Below are 24978 nucleotides of genomic sequence, written 5' to 3'. Positions count from 1 at the left end.
GTGGTTTTATTTTGTGTTTTTTTTTTTTTTTAACTTCCCTGCTTTTTCTATGAGAGGTGTAGCAGTGTGCTAATAAGACAAACCTGTGACCATGTCTTAATTGCACTCGTTAATAGCCCACAGATGAGAGGGGAAAATACCTTTTAGCGAATTATACCTCAAACTCCGCCCATTTTATCTCATTAAACCATGGGCAAACACTGCCAGGCGCACAGCTCTTGCTCGTGCTAATGTATTTTCCTTGCACATGTTGCACTGCACTTGTGCACGTTAGCGCTGAAGGGAAAATCGGGCCTGTGCTGTATTACAATTAGCCATACTAAATGATCTAAGATGATCATCAGCAGCTTTTACACTTTTTCAAATCCTCAGTGTTTCCAACAGACAGTCATTCCGAAGCTACTAACCCTAAAAAGTTTTTTTTTTTTTTTCAGAGTCTTATTCATTTGAAACTGCTGGTTAGAAGCTGTTTGTTTATATGCGTTATTATTTATGTAAATACATGTTGTACTGTAGATGAATAAACATGTGTATGTAGTTGTCGCTATGCTGAATGTGATATTGAGCTTTCGAAAGGATTTCGACGTTGGGGTTTCCCCCACACCACCCCCCCCCCCCCCCCCCCCCCCCCCCACTGCTGATTAGGTAATCCACAGGACAGGTTAGCAATTATAGAATAAAGCAGAACCTTGCATCTCTGAGAAAAACAAAATGTGGTTTTTTTTATAATGTATCCATTGTCATCCGGCATTAACAGGAGCTTTGTTTTGTGGAAGAAAGGGCTAATGATTTTCTAACAGCAGGTGATAAAACATGCTTCTTTTTTTTCTCTTATCTGGTTGTTGATGAAGCCATTAGTGATAAGAACCAAGGGAAACGAATGGTGTTTGTTACAGCAAATGGACTTTAAATGAGTTTTATTGTGGTGTAGCCTATTTAAATTGTTCTTTATTTTTCTTCTTCCTTAGAAACCCCCAGCATTGAGAAGCTTCTATCAAAAGACTGGAAGGACAAGCTTCTTGCCATGGGATCAGGGAACTTTGGAGAAATTAAAGGTAATTTATCTCACTCTTCCACATCCCCTAGTTAAATAATTAAATGCTGAGCAATTTCATCATTTTTGATGATACAAGAGGTGCAGAATTGTATACAACATTTTGGATTACCGAATTATGAAGAAATGTATAAACCACATATTTAAGTGCAATTTAAGATATGTGTTTTTTTAATACTAAAATACTATATTACTATACCATACATTCAGTTGTATAATAATAATATAATAATAATAATAATAATAATAATAATAATAATACTGAGTAATTGAGTTTTTTACTGAGTAAAAATTATTTTGCTATGCTGTGTAGGGGTTCTAGTCTAATAACATTGTTTGTTTCTCTTACTGAATTGCATTTTGTTCATTTACATTGGAAAAGATTTTATCAATATGACATTTAACTGTTTTCTTTACATGTTAGATGTATGAATTGATTAACAACTGCTCAATACAAACCTACTGAGATGAGATATGTCATAACAGCTGGAAAATAAGAATGCAATAAAATATATTATCCAACTAAATTTTAAAGTTTTACTTTAAAAGTATACAGCAGCTCTCTGTTTTTGAGTGCATGAGATCAACATAAAGCCCGCTCAGTAATATTTTCTTCATCTGAGCTACAAACAGGAGGTTTGATATGAATTGAGAGATTTGCCAAACAAGAAAACAAAATAAGAAAAAGTTCAGTTTTGCCAAATGGACATAAATGAGCATTTAATTGGAGCACAGTCCTTTTCAAAGTGACAGCCAACTGACTGCACATGCCACAGTTATTATTTTTTTTATTTTTAAAAGATGATCCGGGATGCATATTTACATTGATTTCCTGTCCTGTAAAGAGAACTGTACATTCTGTATTAGATATGTACCTGCTTGCATAAAGACCTTTGATTTGGGAAAGCTTTGCTGTTTATCAACCTGCTGCTACCATGCTTATAACCTTCAGCTGAAAACAATACGTAACAGATTTAATTGAAGAATGACTTAGCAGTGTTTATTTGTACACTGCAACTTAAATAAGTTATCTTTAAACATACCATAATTAGTTCCTTAAAGCACCTGGCAAGTGTTACATTGTTAAAAATGGTCTACTTACAATTGGGTGGAATGTACTTCTAGTAATTGTTAGTTTATAAGACACCAGTTATTGATCTGTTGGAAAGTTGTGAATGGTATTGAAAATTTTACTTTCTGATAGGTGGATTACATTTTAGTTTTTAAACAGTTGATGTTGTGGTACAGTATTACACATGTTTTCTTAGAGAAATGCATACGTTTTCCAGGGTGTGTCTGTATTCTTCCCTTGTCAAATACTGCCAATTTTAATTCTGACATACTACCTATAAATTGTAAAGGATCAGTGCTATAAGTAATTAGTATTGTTTATGCACATTGCAAAAGTGAGAAATGATTAATAATCTGACCAGAAACTATATGTATTATGGAATTATAAATGTGGACAGCTGTTGTCCCCACTGAGATTGGTACCTTGAAGTGGTGGGACGGCTTGCATGTCTTATTGATCCACTGAGCTATGTCGGCAGGAGATTATACTGGGTTGTGGTTACCCAGGCTGGACAGATCACGTGGGGAGAGGCCAGAGGTCAGGTTGGGGGTTGGGCATGAGGCTATATATGTAGGATCTAAATTAGGAATACATTTTGCCAGTGCATACATGGGGAAATGGGAAGAACAATTACTTAGAAAATCAGAAAGAGAACCTTTAGAATACATTTGGTTTGTAGATGATATTTTTGGGGTTTGGACACATGGAGAAGAATCTCTTTTCCACTTTCATAAAATGGCAAACGAAATACACAGTAATATTAAGGTGGACCTTCGATGGACAAGAAAAGAAATAGAATTTTTAGATACCATAGTAGAACTTGAAGAAGATTCAATTGAGACTTGAGGTTATAGAGACTTCTATAAACCTGCTGACATGCATCAGTATTTACACATGTCCTCTGCACATCCAATACACACTAAAAGGGCAATCCCAAAGGGGCTAGGAATAAGAATACGAAGAATATGCTGTAAAGAAAGTGACTATGTAAAACAAAGACATGTATTAAAAACAAATGTTAAAAAAAGAGGATACAAAGAAAGAATTATAGAGACAGAGTTAAAAAAGTGGATTAACTAAAAAGAGATGATCTACTAGATTATAAAAATAGAGACAAAAAGGTCAAGAGAGTCCCATTAGTAATGACGTACTCTAAACTTTTGCCCAATATTTCTAAGATAGTGTGGAAACACTTGCGTATTCTACATAATTCAGAAAAATTGAAAAAAATGTTTCTTAAGGCCCCAGTTGTAGCATTCAAAAGAGAAGCTAATTTAGGTGATATTCTAGTTCACAGTAAACATAAAAGAATAATTGACAGAATAGGTTCTACAAATACTTGCACTAGTACATGTACAGTTTGTAAATACATGGACAAAAGTAGAAATATAATTAAACATAAGAACACCACATAGCCACTAAAAACTAATACCTACTGTAAAAATAGCAATGTCGTTTATGGAATAGCCTGTGAAAAATGTGATCAAATAAAATATGTTGGAGAGACTGGAACAACTTTATATAAAAGAATTCAGAACCACCTTTTATTAATTAGAAATAAAACAATGAATGAACCAATAGTACAGCACTTCACCAGTCAAGGACATGACATAAATGATGTAAAGTTTGTAGTATTAGAACAGCTAAAATGAGATAATGCAACATATAGAAGAATAAAAGAAAGTAAATGGATAAATAGACTGAACACAGTTATGCCAGCAGGACTCAACAGAAAAGAATGAACTAATTCCAATAAATATATAGTAGTTAAAAATAATTAAATAAACAAAATTAATTCAAAAGTTATGCATGCTGATGCGCTGGGGAGGGTGATCTTAAGAGCCAGCATTGCATGATAATATAAATATAAGTTTATATAAAATAATGTTAATTAAAATTAATATAGATTTAAAGATATAAGTAAAAGTGATGTCACATATAGAACACCATTACATCATGTAAGAATAAATCATGGATTTGAATATAAACAATAACAAGTAGTTGTCATGCCGTCAAACACCTATAAATACCTCCAATGTTTTGATTCAAACACAGGCTCCCTTGAGAAAGATATGTACAACATATCGAAATGTTGGGCAGCTGGCTCTTTGAGATTATATATATATATATATATATATATATATATATATATATATATATATATATATATATATATATATATATATATATATATATATATAATCTCGAAACCTTGGATGTCTTACAAGCTTGAGACAGTCTGCAGTATGACTGATGCCAGTGAAAACCTTCGGGAAGCTGGTATCATCAAAACAAAAATTAAGATCAGAATATGGAACATCAGAACAATGTATGACACTGGTAAGCCAGCGCAAATAATCAAAGAGATGCAAGCATATAAGCTCCACATTCTAGGGGTCAGCAAAAACGGATGGACATGGTTCGGAAAGACCATCAGCTCTAATGGAGAGACCATTCTGTTATCAGATAGAGACGATGATCAACACATGGATGGAGTCACTCTAATCTTGAAGAAGGGAGTTGAGAAAACCTTGCTTGAGTGGAAACATGTGAATGAACGGCTAATGAAGGTAAGATTCCAGAGCAGGCACACCAAACTCACTATACTACAGTGCTACTCTACCACTAATGATGCTGATAAAGAGGACAAAGATGCTTTTTACAAGGCTATGCTAGCTGAGGTTGAGACAGTAACTGCAAATGAGTTATTGGTGATCATGGGAAACCGCAACGCCAAGGTAGGCAAGGACAACAGTGGCAGGGAGTGAAGCATGGGACAGCATGGATGTGGTGTTATCAATGAAAATGGAGAGAGACTCATTTTTGCAGGGATCAGCAAATTGGTCATAGGCGGCATACTTTTCCAACACAAGAAAATTCACAAATTCCCCAATGGAAGAAACGAGAACCAGATTGACCATATTGTTGTGAATGGAAAATGGCGCAGATCAATATTGGATATAAGAACCATGCATATTGCCGAAGTTGGCCATGACCACCATCCTGTTATAGCCAGCCACAAGCTGAAATTGAAGAAAACTGGGGCAAACATATGCCATCGCCAGAAGAACTTCAATGTTTACCTACTCAAGAATGAATGCAAAAGAAACAGTTACTTCATTGAGGTCAGAAATACATTTCAAACCCTTCAAAATTAAGCATCCCTGCAGACGATGATGCCAATGTCAATTGGAATCAGATTAAGACTGCATATTGCCAGAGCAGTGAAAAGATCTTAGGCTTCAAGAAAAGTGAGCATAAAGAGTGGATCACTGCTGCAATGTAGGCTCTTATCCAGCAAAGAAAGAACCTCAAGTGCAAAATCGAGTCCAGTTGAGAACGTTTGAAAGATAGACCCTGGATGCAGTACACTGAAACAAACAAGCTGGTGAAGTGGCCAGCAAGAAGGAACAAAAGGCAGTACATTGAAAACATGTCAGCAAAGGCAGAGGCAGCAGCAAGTAGGAAGGAACTGAGAACTGTATACAAAATTACCCAGCAGATCTGCGGACAGTATTAGGTAAAACCTGCACCCTGGTCCTAGATAAAAATGGCAAGCTGCTCATGGTAGAGAAGAATCAAAACAGATGATGGGGAACTCTTCAGAGAGGTGCTGAACAGACCAGAACTACTACAACCTGCAGATATTACACCAGCTGAGGAAGATCTTGAAAGAAATATTGAGCCATCAAGCAGAGAAGAAATTAAAGCAGCAATCTTTAGCCTAAAGAACAACAAGGCCCAATATATGGATCGTATGAATGTTGCACTCTTCAAAGCAGACCTGGCCACAATAACAGATTTACTATGGCCATTGTACATAGATATATGGGAGAAGGACAAAGTGCCAACTGATTGGAAAAGAGGCAAGATTATAGAAATACCACAAAAAGGCAATCATGCCAATTATAACAACTGGAGAAGTACCACTCTCCTTTCAATTGCCAGCAAAATCTTTAGCAAGGTTATCATAGGGAGCATCACCACAACATTAGATCCTATTCAATCTTGCCATTGATTTGGATCATGAAGATTACCAGCCAAGACCGACAAACTGGAATCAGATGGTCTACTTTCACTTTTCACACCTAGATTATGCAGATGACCTGGCCTTCTTCTCACACATGAGAAAGCACATTCAGAGGAAAGCCAACTGACTCCACAGCCATGCAGAATGTATTGGGCTAAAAAAAGACCAAGTCATGACCAATAAATCACCCAACACCAGGCAATAACAATCAACCACCAGCAACTTGAGTTTTTACAGAAATTCACTTACATTGGAAGCATCATCAACCTGCATGGAGGGACAGAGGAAGACATAAGGTCCAGGATAACAAAAGCTAGAATTGCCTTTGCAAAGCTACGCCCTGTGTGGAAGTCCTCAACGTACTGCAGAAAAACCAAGCTCAGGCTCTACACCAGTAACGTTCTTTCTGTCATTCTCTATGGAGCAGAGGGCTGGCAAACAACAAAGCAAGATGTCCAGAAACTTTCAAGCTTCCACAGCTTGTGCCTAAGAAAGTTAGTTATTTTTTAGCATACACTGGCCTGACACCATCTCTAATACCAGACTGCACCTCCTAACAGGCCAAGAGGACATCACTAACATCCTCAAATACAGACGATGGACATGGCTTGGTCATGTTTTCCATATGCCAGATTTTATCCCTGCCAAGACGGCACTCCAATGGACCCTGGAGGGAAAGCGAAGAAGAGGGTGCCCCAAAACTACATGGGGACGAACCACTGAAGCTTTTCTCTCCACTGTGCACCTAACCTGGGGGTCAGCTGCCAAAACAGCACAAGACAGAAGAGGGTGGCAGCAAACTGTGCGAGCCTTATGTGCCACCTGGCATGAAGAGGATGAGTGAAATGAATGTATTATTGTATTATAGGATTATATATTTGGACAGCTGTTGCCTATAACTCACATTGTTTGCATTTTGCACATCAAAAAAAAGTGTGTGTGTGTGTGTGTGTGTGTGTGTGTATATATATATATATATATATACACAAACATACACACACACAGTGCTTCCCCTTTATAATGCTGTTATTTGTATTCTGCCTTATAACAAGTCTACTTGTGTTACTATAATGGCATTATGGTACAAATGGGAACCAAGACCTCACTGCCTTATAACTTGTTCCGCAGTATAAAGGGGGAGCACTGTATATATATATATATATATATATATATATATATATATATATATATATATATATATATATTAAAACCTATGCTTGTTTCTTATGACCATAGTTCTTTCAAAACCTCCCTGACGGTAGGTCTTTAGAAATATTACTTTTCAATTATGCAAGCAGATTAGGTGCAATTTTTATAAATGTATATTTTTGCCATTTATTTACTGATTATGGATATGAAGTGACTAGGCTAATCTAAACACAATATATGGATGAACATAGTGGATAGATTGATCTATACAACACAGATGAATGGCAGCGTATGACAGGTGCACATACTACATACATTTATCAGGTAAACTGCTTCAGTTCTTCAGGATAAGAGACACAGCATGTGGCCAAAATCACTTTATAGCGAGTGAAAGCACTGGGAAACAGACCGAAGACACGGGGGGTATTTAACAGACAATAAATCACAAAGTCCCTGTGATCGTGTTCTGCCATAGAGAGTTCTCCTTTTCTCTCCAGGTTAAGCATGAAAGCAGATTCCCAGTGAGTTAACTCAAAAGACAATCCACATTCCATCCAGTCGGGCCAGGGGACAGCCACAGAAAGAAAGGTTTCTTTTATTCCTCCACTCCCCCCCCCCCCCCCCCCCCCTCCCTTTTTCCCTGAGCCTGACATTTTTAACATAAGGTCCTTTCTTGTTTCACAGTCATCATCAAATGCACACACATCTGAAAGGTTTGTCAGTAAGCTGTTAAACCAGCCGCTAGTTTATTTTTACTGCAGCCTGCCATGACAGTTGCATTTACTGTCCATTGTTGGTGAAGGGGTTGGGGGAGAGGGGGGTGAGAGACCCCTGGGGCCAAATGGATTTCTCTTACACCTTCCTGATGTATGCCTCTGATGTATTTAATTAAGATGATGATGATAAAAAAGGGTTGTCTGGCACACATCTCTAACCTGTGCTTTCTTGCAGGGACTCCAGAAAGCCTAGCTGAGAAGGAGAGGCAGCTCATGGGCATGATCAACCAGCTGACCAGTCTGAGGGAGCAGCTGCTGGTGGCCCATGATGAACAGAAGAAGCTTGCAGCATCTCAAATCGAGAAACAGCGGCAGCAAATGGAGCTGGCCAAACAGCAGCAGGATCAAGTGAGTTGGTAAAAAAAAGGGGCTATAGTAGCACTGCATATGTGCTTATAAGAGCTTGTACTGCTACTTGCACCCATTGATTAGCTGGGTATTATTTATCTGCTACTATATCTTGACAGACAGCCTGCATTTCTAGCAGTACTTATTTAAGACATGTTGGACCCACATCTGGAAACCAAACCCACACACTCAAATATAAAGGTGGCAAGTCTTAAGCAGCCTGCTGAAGCAATGCACACAGTGGAAGCGATTAGAAGAATGCAATTCCCACCTCAAAAAGGTGGCATCTTCCCTGGTAAGGAAGGGGAGGCACATGTCTAAGCTGGAATGTTTCTTAAATGTAAGTACGTCAATGATCCATCATTGCACATTCTATCGCAAGCAGAAAACAATGTTTACATTTTTTTTTTAAATACTCAGCTTCAGAAATAGAAACAAATGCAAAGACATTCCTATGTACAGACTACTTCACTTGCAAAATATAACCACACAGTTGCCATGTTTCCCAGAATGCATAGGTGGGACTTTGCCAATGTTTTTCCCCCAAGGGGCTGAACACATGTAGAACAAAGACAGATAGCACAGGAACCATTTTAGGGTGCATTTAGCAAACCCACGAAAGAGATGGAGGTGCTAACCAAGATATAGATGCTTCTGGGAAGAAAACAAGAGATTGATGAATGTTTACATATTGAAACTTGTTTTTTATATGCTGCAGATTCGTAGTTAAATCCGGAGACATGGCAACATATAGTTTTGTTGACCCATGTAGTATCTGCAGCAGAAAATGTCTCTTTTCCACATCTTTCTGTATATTCTGAGTATTTATCTATAAATATCAATTTTACTTGTCACTTATTTTAGGTGCTGGGAATTGAAGAGGTTGATGAGAGGGTGCTAGACAGATATTTAATTTGGTAGTACTGTATTAGCATAAAGTCTGGTTAAAATACAAAGGAATTAGCATGAATCACTGGCATACAATGGATATACTGTGCAACTACAGTATATGGATAATAGCACAGAAAACTTGACTGTCCTGTCTTTAGGGTTTTCACTGATTAAGGGGATTTACATTTCCTGTAAATGTGGTTAAATCCCTAATTCTGGAATAGCCCAAATATCCTGCTTAAAAAGGGTATAGCTTGATACATCTGAACCCTATACTTGTCTCCAGCTCAATGTATTTACTGCGCAATTCTATTAATTGGTATGTTGTTTTAAACTGTCAAAAGAGATTAGGCATCTAAATATGCTGGTGGCTCAGCAGGTAACACATCTGTCTCTGTCAGAAGGTCACAGGCCTCAATCCTGCTTGGAGCGTAAACCCACCATCTGCTAAAACCCCAGCATGGTGTACAGTACGTGTGCATCTGGATGTTGTGCTGCTGTAGGTGCTCCAAGTATTTAAAAAAACAAGCAAACAAACAAAAAGGTGCTTACCCTGGGTAACTTCAATTTCTCGTCCAGCCTAGACCATAAGCCTCTTTGGAAATGAGCTAGCATAAGGTCTACTCCATAGGAACATATTCAAATGAGGATAACTCAGCCAACTCAAATACATGTGTGTTTATTTATTTACTTATTTTTAAAATAAACAAGGTTGAACTTTTGATATGCACTTACAAATACATGTGTCTAAACATGCCTTCAAAACTTAAATATAGCTCTAAACTAAACTCCCCCCCATTTTAGTTTTAAAACATTGGCTGGATATAGAAACTTAAAAAATACAGAGATTTGTAAAATAAATTTCGGGAACACAAAATGAGAAGTAAAGTGAAGGGCCAGTCTTCAAGTGGACTGTGTCACACACCCACCACACCCCCACCCCCCTGGAACCTTTTCAAAAAAAAGTTTAATATGGCCATTTCTTATTACGTGGCTCTTCACAGATTGCAAGACAACAGCAACAGCTCCTGCAGCAACAACACAAAATCAACCTCCTTCAACAACAGATCCAGGTCAGAATTGTTTGTGTGTGTTAAACAAATAAGATCTTCCACAACCTGCATGTTTTGCATTCAATCCCAAATGTAATCATAACAACAAGAGTGACATTATAACACTGGCATTGAAGTTAATGTAAATCATTTACATGCAAATATAGCTTTTGTTCAGAAATCTCCAGGTTGGTGATAGCTGATAACCCTTTGATAGAATTGGAATTAGTATAACCTCTGAGACTGTATGGACCCAGGTGTTAAACTAATAGATTTGGAATGGAAGAAACCGATTTGGCAAAATAAAACCAGTTAGACTATGTTTGACAGAGAGGAACTCTCTGTTTATGAGAGAGAGAGAGAGATAGAGAGAGAGAGAGAGAGAGAGAGAGAGAGAGAGAGAGAGAGAGAGAGAGAGAGAGAGAGAGAGAGAGAGAGAGACCACGGAGATCATCCCCCAAATTGAAGTAGCAGATCAATACCCTGTAGGCCAAGGAACATTTTGTCAAAAACCATCACATGTCAAGAGCAGCTGTTTTTGTAAACTTGTAAATACTGCCGTTCTTGATTCACTCCAGCACAGCCCACAGTAACAAAGCACCCTTTCCCATGACTTTGCAACCTTTTCCCAAACAACTGTGGTTGCCATTGAGAGGGTCAAACAATTGTTTCTCACAGTAGCTTCACAGCTGAAGTCCTATCAATTTGCAGAGCAGGATCCACCCAGATAAAAAAAAAAAAAATTGCAATTTACAGAGAGAAGCAACATATACTTATATAGAGTACTATACTTTCAAAAATAATTTCCCCTTTTGCTGCTGCAGTTTGATCACAAATCTTAACCCTAATGGCTGCAAACTCCGTGGTTAAATATCTACTACTGGCTTAACTGGTGTGGGTATTGTTTAAATTGTGGTTTTCCTTTTCACATACTTATCCGACAGCCACCCTGCCACCACCAAGATATTGATATTCTCATAGTTACCTGATAGAATTTTTGTCTAAAATGCTAATGCTTTACTCACTGAGGAGTTTTATGTTACATTGATCCTCTTTGCAAGCTATGCGTTTTGTAATGTGTCAATGTACGCTTGATGTCTTTGAAACAAGTGAAAATCTTTTTTTTTTTTTTTTTTTTTTTTTTTATTGTTTGAATAATTTTAGGATTCTGTGCAGGTGCACATTTAAAGTATAATTAAAATGGGTCACTTAATTTTTCTTTTTGTCATTTATTCCATAATGCTTCTGGGTGTCAGTTAGGGAATAGTGTCAATAGCTGAATAATGGTTGAAATAGAACTAAACAAAAAAGAAATGGTGAAGTTTTAAAAAAAACTAAATTATACTGGCTCTACATCCATTGATAAAAACTGCCAAAGTCAGATTTCAGCTTTTCCTGAACCATTGATTGGACAGACTGTTCCAACCTTTGAAATGATGCAGAAATGCTGCTAATTTCATCTACAGTTAAAAATGGAAAATACTATTTATTCTCCCATTATTATTATAGTCCAGGTGCATCGGTGCTGAGTCACTTACAGAGAACTGTTAATAGCTCTAGGGCATTATTCTGTCATAACAGAAACATATGGTTTTATAAGCCAAAAATATGTTACCCAAAATATAGAGACTACGAAAATGGTATTTTAAGGAACAAATTAAGTGAGAGGCATGAATTTGACTACTTTGTGTTTTAGTGCTTGGATTTTGGCAAATTTAAATGAGAAATTAAACCCAGTATAGCCACAGAAAGGCCTTACGTAGCTTTTTCCATATATAATATCAAATATCATGTAATTTGTTGTGGTGTATACATTTTTTTTATATAAACTACGCCCCGCCCCAAAAAATAATATCAACATTTATAATATTAAATAATATTTTTAAAAACTGCCAATTTAGACCCCTTTCTAAGTCAGATATAGAAAAAATATAGATGTGTTTCATGTGTATGCTTTTTTGAAGTGTAAGGATACTCTTTTTTTTTTTTGTTCCTAGCGCCTTATTCAATAGCAAGGCACAAGAAGATTGATTTGATTATTCACAAGTTATTAGAAGTTAATTTCAAAAGCTTCTCGGAATAGTGCTCAAGTTTTCCTGATATTAAATTACAGCCACCTGTATCATGCTATTATCTGTTTATTTATGGTAGAAACTGTTTCAATGACAGGGACATAGAGACCAGTGAGTTAATTTGAAGCACAACGTAAATCGTTTTTCCCAGTTGCATTACTACACGATTAACTAAAAGTGAAATCTAAAAGATGTAACTGGGATTGGCAAATGTGATAGATTATCTAATTTAAAGTGGTGTCTTAGAGGCAGCTACAAGAATAGTATCTTACAGACCAACTGTAATAAATACATATATATTTCATGTAACTTAGTAATACTCGTTCAATGCCTTTACTTCATAGAAATGTTAAATTAGTTTTGCAGTAAATACTGCAACTTTCACAGGACTACAGAGCACACACATACAACTGTGACAGGTAATCATTATATAGGCTTCAAAGATGTTTTTTTTAGTTTGTTTTAATGCACATAAATGTATTGTTGTCAGTGTTTTTGTTGTTGTTGTTCTGTACATGTTTTGACCAGACGAGCTGTTAATGGTGGTGAGCTTGAAGTGTGATTTTATTTTATTTAGTAAATGCATTAAAAATGGCTCATTATTTTTATTTGAATTATAAGTTCTATGGTGTGGGCTCTGCTTGGTAGAAAACTATTGGGAATATGTGCACAGGCAGTTTGCAAGGATTGTAGTTAGTGGTTAGCTATTACCTTGAGGAAGGTAGCAGGAGTTCATAAAGTACTCAAAATTATTGTATATAAAAAAAAGTCCATATGCAGTTTGATAAAAAATGTCCTTTGTTGTAAAAGAATATCCCACTGGTAAGATAAAAAATATTTTTTTTAAAAAACTGATCCGTCTTTTGGGGTATATTTACAGTTCTTCTGGCTGAGGTAAGCTGTGTGAAAATGTCAGTAGGATAAATGCACCCACATGGCAACTGATACAAACTTACAGAGCCAAGTTCATTGTATGTGACTCAACTTCTATGTACCAGCTCTTACAGGAGAGAAAGCCCAGAGCTCTGTTACATAAGACAATCTTGCTTAACAAAACATGGAAGCCGTTGCTCAGGCACACCCTGTGCTTCCATTTAATGGGAGCTATTTGTGGAAGGACACAGGCAAACAGATGGGCACAAAGCTATGCCCACCTACAGGGTAGCACAAACAGCGGTTCCACCTAATTTATGGGAGACAGCATGTTGCTAACTTGCCACTTGATTTCATTATGAGCTAATCAGGTAAAGGTGCCTTTGCCTCATGAAAAGGCTGTTTATGTAAAAGACTCGAAAGTAGTAAAACAAAAAAAAGAAAAGAAAGTACATTTATATCACACCAGCCTTTGTGCCACTTTTAGTTTTAATGATCTACCTTTTAGAAATAAATGGAGGAAAATTGGAGCTGTGAATTAAACAGAAAGTGTCCTTCTTGAGGACAACAAAGCTGCAGAACTGTCAGGTGACTGCCTATAACCAAGGATTATTCTGTATCATTTAGATTGGTAGTGTGGGCTTTGGTCTAAATGAGCACGCTTGATCAATCAGTTTATCATCGAGAGAGCTGGGGGAAAATGTTACATGAACCTAAATAAATGACCACAGACATTTTCTGCTGATGAGTGTAGTCTAAAGAATTAGTACTTTATGCTTCCGAGTTTAATATGATAATGAAATGTACTTCATTTGATAAAGAGCATGCAGTGTCTCTTAGTGAAGATTAATTACCATAGGGATGGAAAGGATAGGATTGCTGTTTGTTTTTTTTATTTTTTTATTTTAAGTTACAGTGCTTAGTGTGAAGAAAAGTGCTGATCAAAACATCAGCAATGCATGTGGTAATACTGAATGCTTAGATCCTTTATGGTTCACTGGCTGAGCTATACAAAACCAGATGCAGATGTTGTCTAATTATAATATAGAAATGGCAGGAGGTATTTCTGCTGTAGTCATGCTAGCACCCAAGAGCTGAAGTGTGTCTTCCTTCAAGAGTAAAAGTCTAGCTAATCAGGACAAGCTTAACATAGCTTTAGTAATCAGATAACTGAGTGGAAAGAAGTTGCATTTATTGGATTCTACATATAAGTATTCTTAAATTTTGCATCATTTCTTTATGCAGTTTATCATCAGAAATAAAAATGTGCTTGACTTGCATGGACATTATTTGAGGAGACTCCTTTCCAAACCTCCTGTCCCAAATGACTTGTGTAACACTGTAGGTAAATGGTGTCTGCTTAGCATGGTGTTAACAGAGCTCATCATGTGGTTTCACAGGAGACACTGGGAGGCTTTCATTGACATTAAACCTGTGCAACCAAAGGACGTTAACCATAAATATCATCTGCTTGGATAACGGTAGACATTACAGCTGGTGTAACATGAGCTTGCACGATGGATCCTGGATTGAAGTTTTATTTCCCTTCCAATTTCTGGGTCAGACAGGCTTGGTTGAGGGATTAATGAAGGAAGTTACTGGAAATAAAACCAACAACAACAATTCTTAAATTATAACCTCTGTTTCCAGGAGAATGTGTGATACACCTCTAGTATTCTTAAATGAACGTGGGCATATTCAATAGTATAAAGAAACTTGAATAAATATAACTTTAAGACGCAAACTCCACATTATCCAGAAAGTCTCCACTATGTATACATTTCACAGTTTCCAACTAAACCAGTGTTTCACCAGCACTTGGTAGTGCTTAGCAATCTATTCCAAAGTCATATAATGTATGCAGTGCTCTGAGCAGACAATGACAGTAGTTGCCACCCAACAATACAAGCCACTCTGTAAGTTAACAGAATATTTCTGACTTCAGTATTCTATTTGTTAAGGACTGTTCTGCGTGCACAAAATTAATTACTACAGACGTTATATCACAGTATGGTATTGTCTCCCCTCTTGAAACAATAGGTCAGAGAGGCTCTGCATTAATTGCATGAACATATGGTTATAAACAGATTTTAGCTCAGGGACCTATACTTCACGATGTTATTTTCCACGCAATCAGATGTTACCATATTGTCAATGCTGGCAGCTATTGTTTCACTCATTTACTTCACAGAGTTAATTACTCCCTAATAATAACTTTACCTTGGAGTTTTTCACCCACTTATGCCAGCAAACCTGTTCACACTACATATGTTAATTATCAGCAAATCTTCATTAGGATAAAAAAGCTTTAAGTTCAAGCTGTGCAACCTGGCTTTTTACACAGAGCTTGTGCCTGCCAAGTTTCTACTTTCTATAATTGTAAGCCTTTTTTTTAATGAAACTCATTAAAAACTTTTAGTGGCCTTGTTTTGTGCTTTCATGTTAGTTAAATGTTTTTAAGACCCTTTTAAGGACATTATTAGAAAGATTTTGTACGAGAACTGCCTATATTGACTGTTTCTATGTTTGTGCTTGACATGAATAGTATTTAAAATTTTTGTTTAAGTTTTTTTGGCTTTTTTCTCCATACAAAATTTGGCACATCATATATAAGATCAAATAAGAATCAAAAAGTAATGTTATAGTTTTAGAAGTGTGATGTGAAATAACATGTTCATTAAATAAACACAAAGAATGTCAAAAATGATATTCCGTTATTTTTGTTAAGGGAGGGACTGCATGGCCAAATTGGTAGTGTTTGAAAGACATTTCAATCTGGTTGCTAATGAGGACCAGTGCAAAATGAATTTTGGAGATCTCAGCCCAGTTGGCCAGGTATCTATATCACGAGAACTGCCAGTAAACTGAATGATTTTGACACAGTTGAGATTAGGTGTAAAATTCCTGAGAAGGCTGAGAATTGTAGCACAGAATTTTACAAGGAAGAAACACTTACTTTACCTGTTACTGATATTAACATGTGTGATATTATATAATAAGTAATAATACAAGACTACAGAAGTAACCCTGTTTTGTTTAAATGTGTTTGTAATCATTTTATAAATTATACTATCAAGGAATACATGATGATAACTAGGTTGTATGTGAGTACATTTTAATATGTTCCTTAAAAGCCATACTATTCCTGACATTCTTTTCTAATTCAATAGGAAACAACGCCTATCAAAGCATGAATGGGGTGGCAGACAATAGCATATGCCTTTATCCTGCACTATGATATATTGTTAAGCCATGATGTCATGACATTCCTATACTTAACCAGCTAATCCTGATGGGACCTGCAAATTAAGACGCTTGCACACCAGGTGTACTAGAAAGCAGCCTCAGCATAATTGTAACCAAAAAAATTTTTAAAAATCCATCCACAGAAAATAGTTTGTGTGTGTATGGAATCCGAGTGTCCAGCTGTTCTTAGTGGGATTAGTGGGATTTAATGGAGAGCACAGATGGACCCAATGCTATTGTCCAGAGTATTCAGGGGCAAAGGCTAAATGTGAAGGATGATCAGGGATGGAATGATTGAGGGCATGAGGGGAAGAGGGAAAAATAAATCCCTGTTTCCATAAAAAGCCTCTGGACCAATGTCGTCCAATGGAAAAGCAGAGGAAATGGCTCCTAAAGCTTCCTTTCATGGGTAAAAGGTATTGTCGGCATAGCACAGGTCATGTGTGGCGAGCAGCTGTTCCAGGGTTCTCACTAAACTATTAAAGGCTTAGCTGGGTCCATTATATTTTGTTTAGGTGGCTTGGCTGGATGTGGACGGCTACAATTGTGTAAGCCCCCTTTGTATTACATCTAAATTAGAGAGTTGGGATAAGCCAGCAGGGTGACTTTGAATTATATGCAGCGTGGAGGGGACTTTTTAACTAACTGCTTAAGTGCCACCTTGCAAATAGCTCTAGAGTGAGAAATGCACTCCACCCCTAATTGGTGCCATTCTGTATTGCAGCGATATACTATCCCCAAAGTCCTTCCCAAGCCAATGCAGGCTTATAGGGAAAACAGTGTTAGAATGTATGCGTGTGTTTCTGTACACAAGGGTGGTAATGGGGACAGTGTCATGCTCTAATGCCCCTGATTTTACATCAGATACCCATTTTCAGTGAGCTGGATCAAGGCAGCTTTCTCTGATAGCAAGTAATTATGTACCAGGAGTTTGCTGTCTTGAAAAATGAGTAATTTTGAATAGCTTACATTTTGGTCAATTTTTAGTAGTGTTTTTTTTTTTTTTTTTTTTAATTAGGGATCAAGGAAAAGACATAAATAATAATAAATAAATAAATAACTATAGCCAATTTTCAGACCTAAAAGCAAGAAGTAGAAATAATTGTCTGCACTAAGCCTCCACTGACTGATGCTTTATGCAAAACAATAAAACTGGCATACCTTCAGATCGCTTTATAGGCAGCATGGTAGTTCTGGTTAACCAAAATTCTTTTGCAATTATTTTGCGGTTGAAAACAAAATGTTGAATCAAACTGTTCCCTGTGCAGTGATTGTGTGATTATATAGTATAAGTTACTGGGCATTGGAACAAACACACAAAAACCACAAGCAGCTCAACTAGAGAGCAGGTACAAACTGGCAAATTACAGTATATAGTTTTTTTTTTTTATTTTTTGTTTTTTTTACTCTTCAGTAAACTACATACATTTTTGCAATAATGGACTCCTGTAGCATAGCATGATCCACCCCTGCTTTTACTATGAACCTTGTAAGACAAAGTGTAAGGGTAACAATCATGTCTGACTAATAATTATTTTAGAGTATACAGCGACTGAAACTTAGACAAGCTTCAAATCAGTGATTGTCCAATTTTAATAATATACACAAAAACCCTTCCTTGCTTTGTTAGTCGCTGATATATATTATGGGGCACCCTCTGCCACTGTGCATTACCTCATTGTGTGCAGTTACACTTCTTTAAAGTAATTGTTTTTTGTTTTTATCCTGACAAGTACACCAATTTGCCTGCTATTGTAGTTACTCAATGTACATGCCCTGTTCATTCTGTGTTGTTCTAGTTCTCATGCAAGCCAGAGGGCATGTGCTTGTTTTTTTTTTTTTTTTTTTCTATTTTATTTGTATTATTATAATAAATAATTAAATAAATCTCATTGCCTGTCATGTTGAGAAGAGGAATTTTCCTTTTGGGCCTGTTTCAGTAGCGTGCCACACTCCCTGGTGAGCGGCAGCTGGGATCAAGTGTGAACTTGCCTTACATTGTAAGTTCCCTCTCTATTGACAGGTTAGGGTTTTGTGTGTTTTATTAGCCCTGGAGGCAGACTTATCACTTGCAACACAGGCAGGAATGTTGAATTCATCCTAGAACTTTACAGTCATTTTCAATAACATCACTTTAGTACTTTTTTTTTTGGCAGTGAAGTTCTCTGTAGAACCATCTGTCTTCTGGTTCTCAGTGCCTGTGTTTGAAACTTCAATCTTGCCAAAGTCACTTTTGTAATCTAGGAACATCAGAAGTTGCATGGCTTCCTGCCGACTTGAGTTCTCAATAAAAATGTTTCACAGCTGTTCCTGAGAACTTGGATCGCTCCATGTGACAATCTTATTTAGTGAGGACACCATTGACATCATGATTGAAAATGAACCTGTGCAGTCTATCAAGAATAGGCCATTGATATATCAGTGTTATTGTATTTTATTCATATTTATTCGGCCGTGATGTACTAGTCAACCTAAACTAGTGAGCCAGAAACATAACCACCATCTGTCCCACCGGATTGGACTACTGTAGCTGATACAGCAAGTGCCTTATTAATGAGTCAACTTTAAAGGACACATTTTGATTGTTGATTTTCTATCTTATGTTCAGCAGGTTCAGGGTCAGTTGCCCCCGTTGATGATCCCAGTTTTTCCTCCAGACCAGAGGGCGTTAGCAGCAGCGGCAGCCCAGCAAGGATTCCTACTGCCCCCAGGCTTCAACTACAAACCTGGATGCAGTAAGTGTAAATCAAACAGTGATAGCAGAACGCCTTTTCTCAATGTAAACAGAGGGATGCAGTGGAATTGCATGCTGGCTTTAAAAAGGTGCATATTGTTGGTGGCCCCTGCCTTTTTGGAATGTGCTTCTGAGCTCAGCAACACTTCCTTATGGAAAGCCACGTTGGACAGGCAGCCTCTCTATCCAAGTAGGCTTGCATCTCCACATATGGTATATGTTAATCTTTAATCCACATAGGTTTTAATAGTATTGTAGTGCTGGATTTGTAAATTGCAGAGAAAGGTATATGGGTCCAGTAAATGAAAGTGGTGGCCATGTATTTTAACAAAGCAGTTTGAATTACACAAACAAAATGTAAAAACCTGTGAAGTATTGTTTGTGGCCAGAAATGTCTCATTTACAAATTAGTGCTATAGTCTAAGGGTTAAGGGTCATTCCACTGAATTCTCCATGACACAATGGTGAACTGAAAACAGGCCACATTTAAGTAAGAGTACCATTTGACGCACCAGAGGTTTCAATATTGCAGTACCTGACAGTGTTACCATGTCAACATATTGTACAGCACATTTGTTTGTTTGTTTTTTCATCCCACATATTCCACATTTTAAAATGAAATGAATGAGCAAAACATTCAAATAAAAATGGCATACATTAAGATAACCATCATTATGACATAATTTGTTAATGACAGCCTTGACAATCAAACTGACAATAAAATGATAACGTTTTTTTGTTGGCTTGAATCTGTGACATTAACAGCATGCTAGAGCATGGCTGTGGGAATAAAACACAATGTTTATGAGCCCCTCAACTACTCTTGTGTGTACAAATTATTTTTGTTAGAATAAATAACTAGCCCACCTTAAAATCACATATTGCCAAAGTAAGAACCAAGTAAGACTTGTTTTTTTTGCACAATTGCATAGTCTGTAATTGTCACAAGCTCCCTGTTAATGGTATATCATGTTAATGGGACATGTAAACCTTGCTAGTATTAGGGTCCATGTATCCATTTAATGCATAGACATTATATGCTAATTTTGACATTAATCATGTATTGACATGGGGACATTGTTCAAGTTTCTTCAGTTTTTTACAGATTGGGAATAGCATTCCAGAGTTGATGTTTGAAAGCATTTTATCTGTATAACCAATATTCAGAAGGTGATTCATTTTTAAATTATGTATTTACTGTAAGAGAAAAACTATTTCAGTTCTGGCTTGATAGAACTACGGTTTTTTGGTCACAGAGAGGATATCCTGTTGGTCATGCATGTCAATTACAGTATGTGTGCTTTGAGTGATTGGGTTGGAAGTGATGAAGGATAATTAAAGGGCTCTTCATGGTTACAGGAGTCAAAACAGGAAAAAGGATAATGCCAATTACAGAGTAGCACAAGGTAATATCAACATCAACAAGACTGGGACTGAGACCACCCAACTTTGTTAAATATACCAATTCTGTTTAGCTGTAAGGTGTGAAATATGGCACCATGGTCACTCCCAATGTGCACCATGCTGGGTTTTTGTGGGTAAATACGGTATGTAAATTACATAAAAATAGCTGTCCAGTCTATGACATGTTAACAAGCCAACACACATTTTAATGAATTATTTCACTTTGTAAACCTTTTGTCCATAGCAGCTCCCACTGACATCTTTATTTATACGCCATCGTATTTTATGAGATCTCTACTCATATTGCAGACTGACATTTCCTTTAAACACTTTAATTAAGGGGAACCTATCTGAAGCTCTCAAGTGATAATTTTTTATAATACTCTGATTCATCTGCATTTATCAATTTCTCTCAGTGCTGAGCATAATAAAAGATGAAGTTTCCACCTTAATTGCTCTATGCCTTTTTATCACGATCCACCTTCAGTCAGCTTTGTGGAGAGGGTATTAGTAAAAAGGGCTACACAATAGAGGCTTTCATTAAGGCCTCAGGAAGGAACACAAAAGAAGGCTTTGGAAGGAGTGAATAGGAGAGTTTCGTTTGCAGGTGGAGAAGGGATAAAATGTGCTGACACTTTCATTGTTCTCTGCTTCAGGTGACCCTTACCCTCTTCAGCTGATTCCTACTACCATGGCAGCTGCTGCCGCGGCAACCCCAGGCCTCGGCCAGCTCCAGCTGCAGGTAAGAAAGGAAACACTTTGGTATTAGCACAAGTTGTAAACGGATGATGGTTTTGGTTGCGGTGGTGGTTGTTGTTGTTTTTATATACAGTATATAAAAACACAGTGGTCCAGTGGTTAAAGAAATGGGTATGTAACAAGCAGGTACCTGTTTCAAATCCCAGCCTCTGACTCATTGTGTGACCCTGAGCAAGTCACTTAACTTCCCTGTGCTCTGTCTTTGGGGTGAGACATTGTTGTAAGTGACTCTGCAGCTGATGCATAGTTCACACACCCTAGTCTTGTATCTTGTAAAGTGCTTTGTGATGGTGGTCCACTATGAAAGGCGCTATATAAAGATTATTATTATTATTATTATTATTATTATTATGATGATGATATCTAGTAAAACACAGCTCTTTGTCACATTTGAGGTTCTGAGACAGGGTTTATTTCAATACAAATGAAGGGCAAACAGTATTGAGTGAAAGTTTCTGTAGAAAAGTAATGAAGGATCTGTCTAGACGCTGTCAATGATTGTGCATGTCCTGCTCCCTGTGGAGACAAGAGTCACATTAAAATGTGCACAGAAACATTTATGTGAAAGAGCTACTTACTATTCCTGCTTTGAGCTAAATACATTAGCACACAGTTTCAGACTCACACAAGTGAACTGCATTCGTTGTTTGTCAGATCCTTCTGAAACCTTCACATGGGAATTTCAAGATGATAAGTAAAGTGCTTGGAAATGGACTAAGTAATACATCGGAATATAGCAAAGAGGGCCACTGTAAGTTCAAGAGATTCAGTCACATCTTCTCGACAGCGGATTGCATCTATAACATTTGTCTTACAGGTGACACTTTGCATTGAGATGCATAAGGAATCGGAACAGTGGCCTTGACACAGAAAATCCTTAACTGTGAATGTAGTTACTATATGCTGTGCTGACTTTGGAGTGAGTTCAGTATGTCAAAGGTCCAGGATCTGAGTTAAAAAAAAAAAACTCAGTTCACCATCCCCTAAAATGATTTAATGGGAGGGAGACAGGTTACCCTGAATCCCACCCCCATACAGCTTGAAGGCTTTTTTTTTCTTGAATTAGGTGTTGTCCACTGGTTTGGTTTATTGCAGTGGGTTAGGATCAAATAATTCCTTCTGAAAAACATCTGGTCCAACACTCTGCTTGGATAAAACATCTTTAAAATTCAATCCAGATACACATATATTTAAAATAAGTGGCCCATCGTCATGTTAATCCTAACCCCAGCCTGCTGTTTGATAGCAGACCTCTGTCTGCATGAGTGAATTTTCTTGTAGGTTAAGCGCCTGTCTACCCCCCAACCCCCCTGCTCCAATCTGAAACACATAAGCCTACGGGGCAAACAGACAGAGGCACACATATGATTAATACAACACAGCTGCAACGAACAACTGATTTGCATATGTATTAATAGAGGAGAAGGACACAATTCGATTATGTACTGAAAGCGTCTGTGTAACCAAAGGGGAAAAAATCTACCCAAATTAATGGAAATGTGGCCATTCTTTTTGGTATTTATTCTGTCAGTTCAAGCTTCGGCTCATTTCCAGTTAATTCTGATTTACCCCTCATAGAAAAGCCATTTGAAGTCAAAGTAATCACACACCATAAAAAAGACATAGTCACATTTTATACACATCCTCATTTGTCTCAAGGCCACTAGCCACAAAAGGCACACATTTGTACTGAAAGTATAACCCCACATGAGAAGTAATAGTTGACTATTCTGTGTTATAATTGACAATAATTATTATTTAATATATTTTACAAGAATATTTCCATTGTTATGTAACTTGAGCAAAATCATCATATTTATAAACTAACAGATAAAATTAAGGTTTAGAAAAAAAATAAAAAAAATGTTAAAACTATAAAGATATACCTGAATATGAATATCATTGCTTGAAATTCCTGGGTGCTAAAGGCTCTGATCAAAGCAGACATGTATTCGATTTGCTAAATCAGTCCATTTGGCTGGGACTGGATTAAATTGAGGTCTTGTTTTTCAATACTGCACTGAAATACTGCCTGTAAAAAAAAAAAAAAAAAAAAAACATTTCCCTAGTCTTAACAAAGGTTTTTGAAGGTTTTCTACACCACAAGTCCTCTCAGTGATATTAATCTAAACACTTATAGTGCATGTAAATACTATTATGTATTCATTTATTTTACATGTCCTGCCCAACCTATTGTAGAATGATACCTGACTAAACCCATTCCTTGCACTCTGTGTGTGACAATAAAATTGTCGCAGGTGCTTGGGTCTGTTCAGTTTCAGTAAATTCAGTAACAATTCTGGAACAAAACCCCATTTAAAGAATGAACATATTACAGGCTACTGGGATATTCCTAAATAAATAAATCTCATAAACCTCAGTAGAAAGTCTTCTAATAAAAATGTGTGGACAAGAAGATCACGCCTTTTAACTGGCTAAATAGCATATTGGATAGATGGTCTTTCAGAGCTATTAAAAGGGCAACTGGGATGCAATGCTGTCTGTTGCACATTGATTTTGATCAATGTCTGATGAAGTGGATGTCATTTAAAGATCACGTATTTAAGCAAATGTCAATTATTCAGACTATTACAATTAAATAAATAGCACCTAAAATACTGCTGAAACAAAACAGAGAAATTAATGGCATGAGCATTGTAAGATATATGTAAATCTAATTTTGACGCAGCCATCACCTTGCCTCTTTTATGAGTTAATTAGCCCATTCTGCTTCAGTGAGACGATGAAACAGAAACAAAGGATCATTGTAATGAAGGGACACATAAAACACTGAGCATGTGTTCATTGCATTATTAAAACTACATCAGCAGTATCTTGATTTTAAAAAAGCACCTGTAATCATAAAAACACAAGAAAACTTGAATAGTAAGGGATAGGTTCAGTGTTGTTACTCTCTCAGTATCTTAGGTGAAATCATACTTAAATCTTTGGGGACATATACCATGCATGGGCTGTTGTTATTTTTAAGATATTGCCTTGTATGGTTTCAGTTCACAAAGGTGCAGACGAGCAAATTACTTTCCCAATCTACAAAGCATTCTGTTGCTCTTATAAGGATAATTCTGAGATCCATAGATGGCCCCTGTAAGAATACTCAGGGTATACTAAGCAAAAATGGAAAGATGAAAACAAATTACATTTTATTTTACAGTTTAGATTAAATTATTATTTTTTTTAAAATCATAACATAAGAAAGTTTACAAACGAGAGGAGGCCATTCGGCCCATCTTGCTTGTTTGGTTGTTAGTAGCTTATTGATCCCAGAATCTCATCAAGCAGCTTCTTGAAGGATCCCAGGGTGTCAGCTTCAGCAACATTACTGGAGAGTTAGTTCCAGACCCTCACGATTCTCATCCCCTTACCTCCCTGTATCTCTTTGTCACTACATGGTTTATTGTCATACAGTATGAGTTTCTTTGGCTAATGCTCTTCACAGCGGACTCACAGGTAAGGTATGCTTACCTGCTGGAAGGTAGGCTTATCTTACATTGTTTAAT

At 36.9% G+C, this 24978-nt stretch overlaps 1 protein-coding gene across 7 annotated transcripts in view; it reads left to right on the top strand.

Moving 5' to 3' along the window:
* LOC121318382 (transcription factor SOX-5-like) overlaps window positions 1-24978 on the top strand; it is a 210847-nt gene that overhangs the window by 159685 nt on the left and 26184 nt on the right. For 5 of the 7 annotated variants that reach the window (XM_041254971.1, XM_041254972.1, XM_041254973.1 and 2 more), the window contains 5 exons: window positions 969-1055; window positions 8257-8429; window positions 10325-10393; window positions 19172-19298; window positions 21358-21443. In XM_041254971.1, the coding sequence (XP_041110905.1) occupies window positions 969-1055; window positions 8257-8429; window positions 10325-10393; window positions 19172-19298; window positions 21358-21443 (542 nt within the window). The remainder of the gene's footprint in view (window positions 1-968; window positions 1056-8256; window positions 8430-10324; window positions 10394-19171; window positions 19299-21357; window positions 21444-24978) is intronic. The other 2 variants (XM_041254970.1, XM_041254968.1) reach the window with 2 other exon arrangements.

The sequence above is a fragment of the Polyodon spathula genome, chromosome 7 (genome assembly GCF_017654505.1).
Source record: "Polyodon spathula isolate WHYD16114869_AA chromosome 7, ASM1765450v1, whole genome shotgun sequence".
Classification (NCBI taxonomy): domain Eukaryota; kingdom Metazoa; phylum Chordata; class Actinopteri; order Acipenseriformes; family Polyodontidae; genus Polyodon; species Polyodon spathula.
This window is presented reverse-complemented; position numbering and strand designations above follow the sequence as displayed.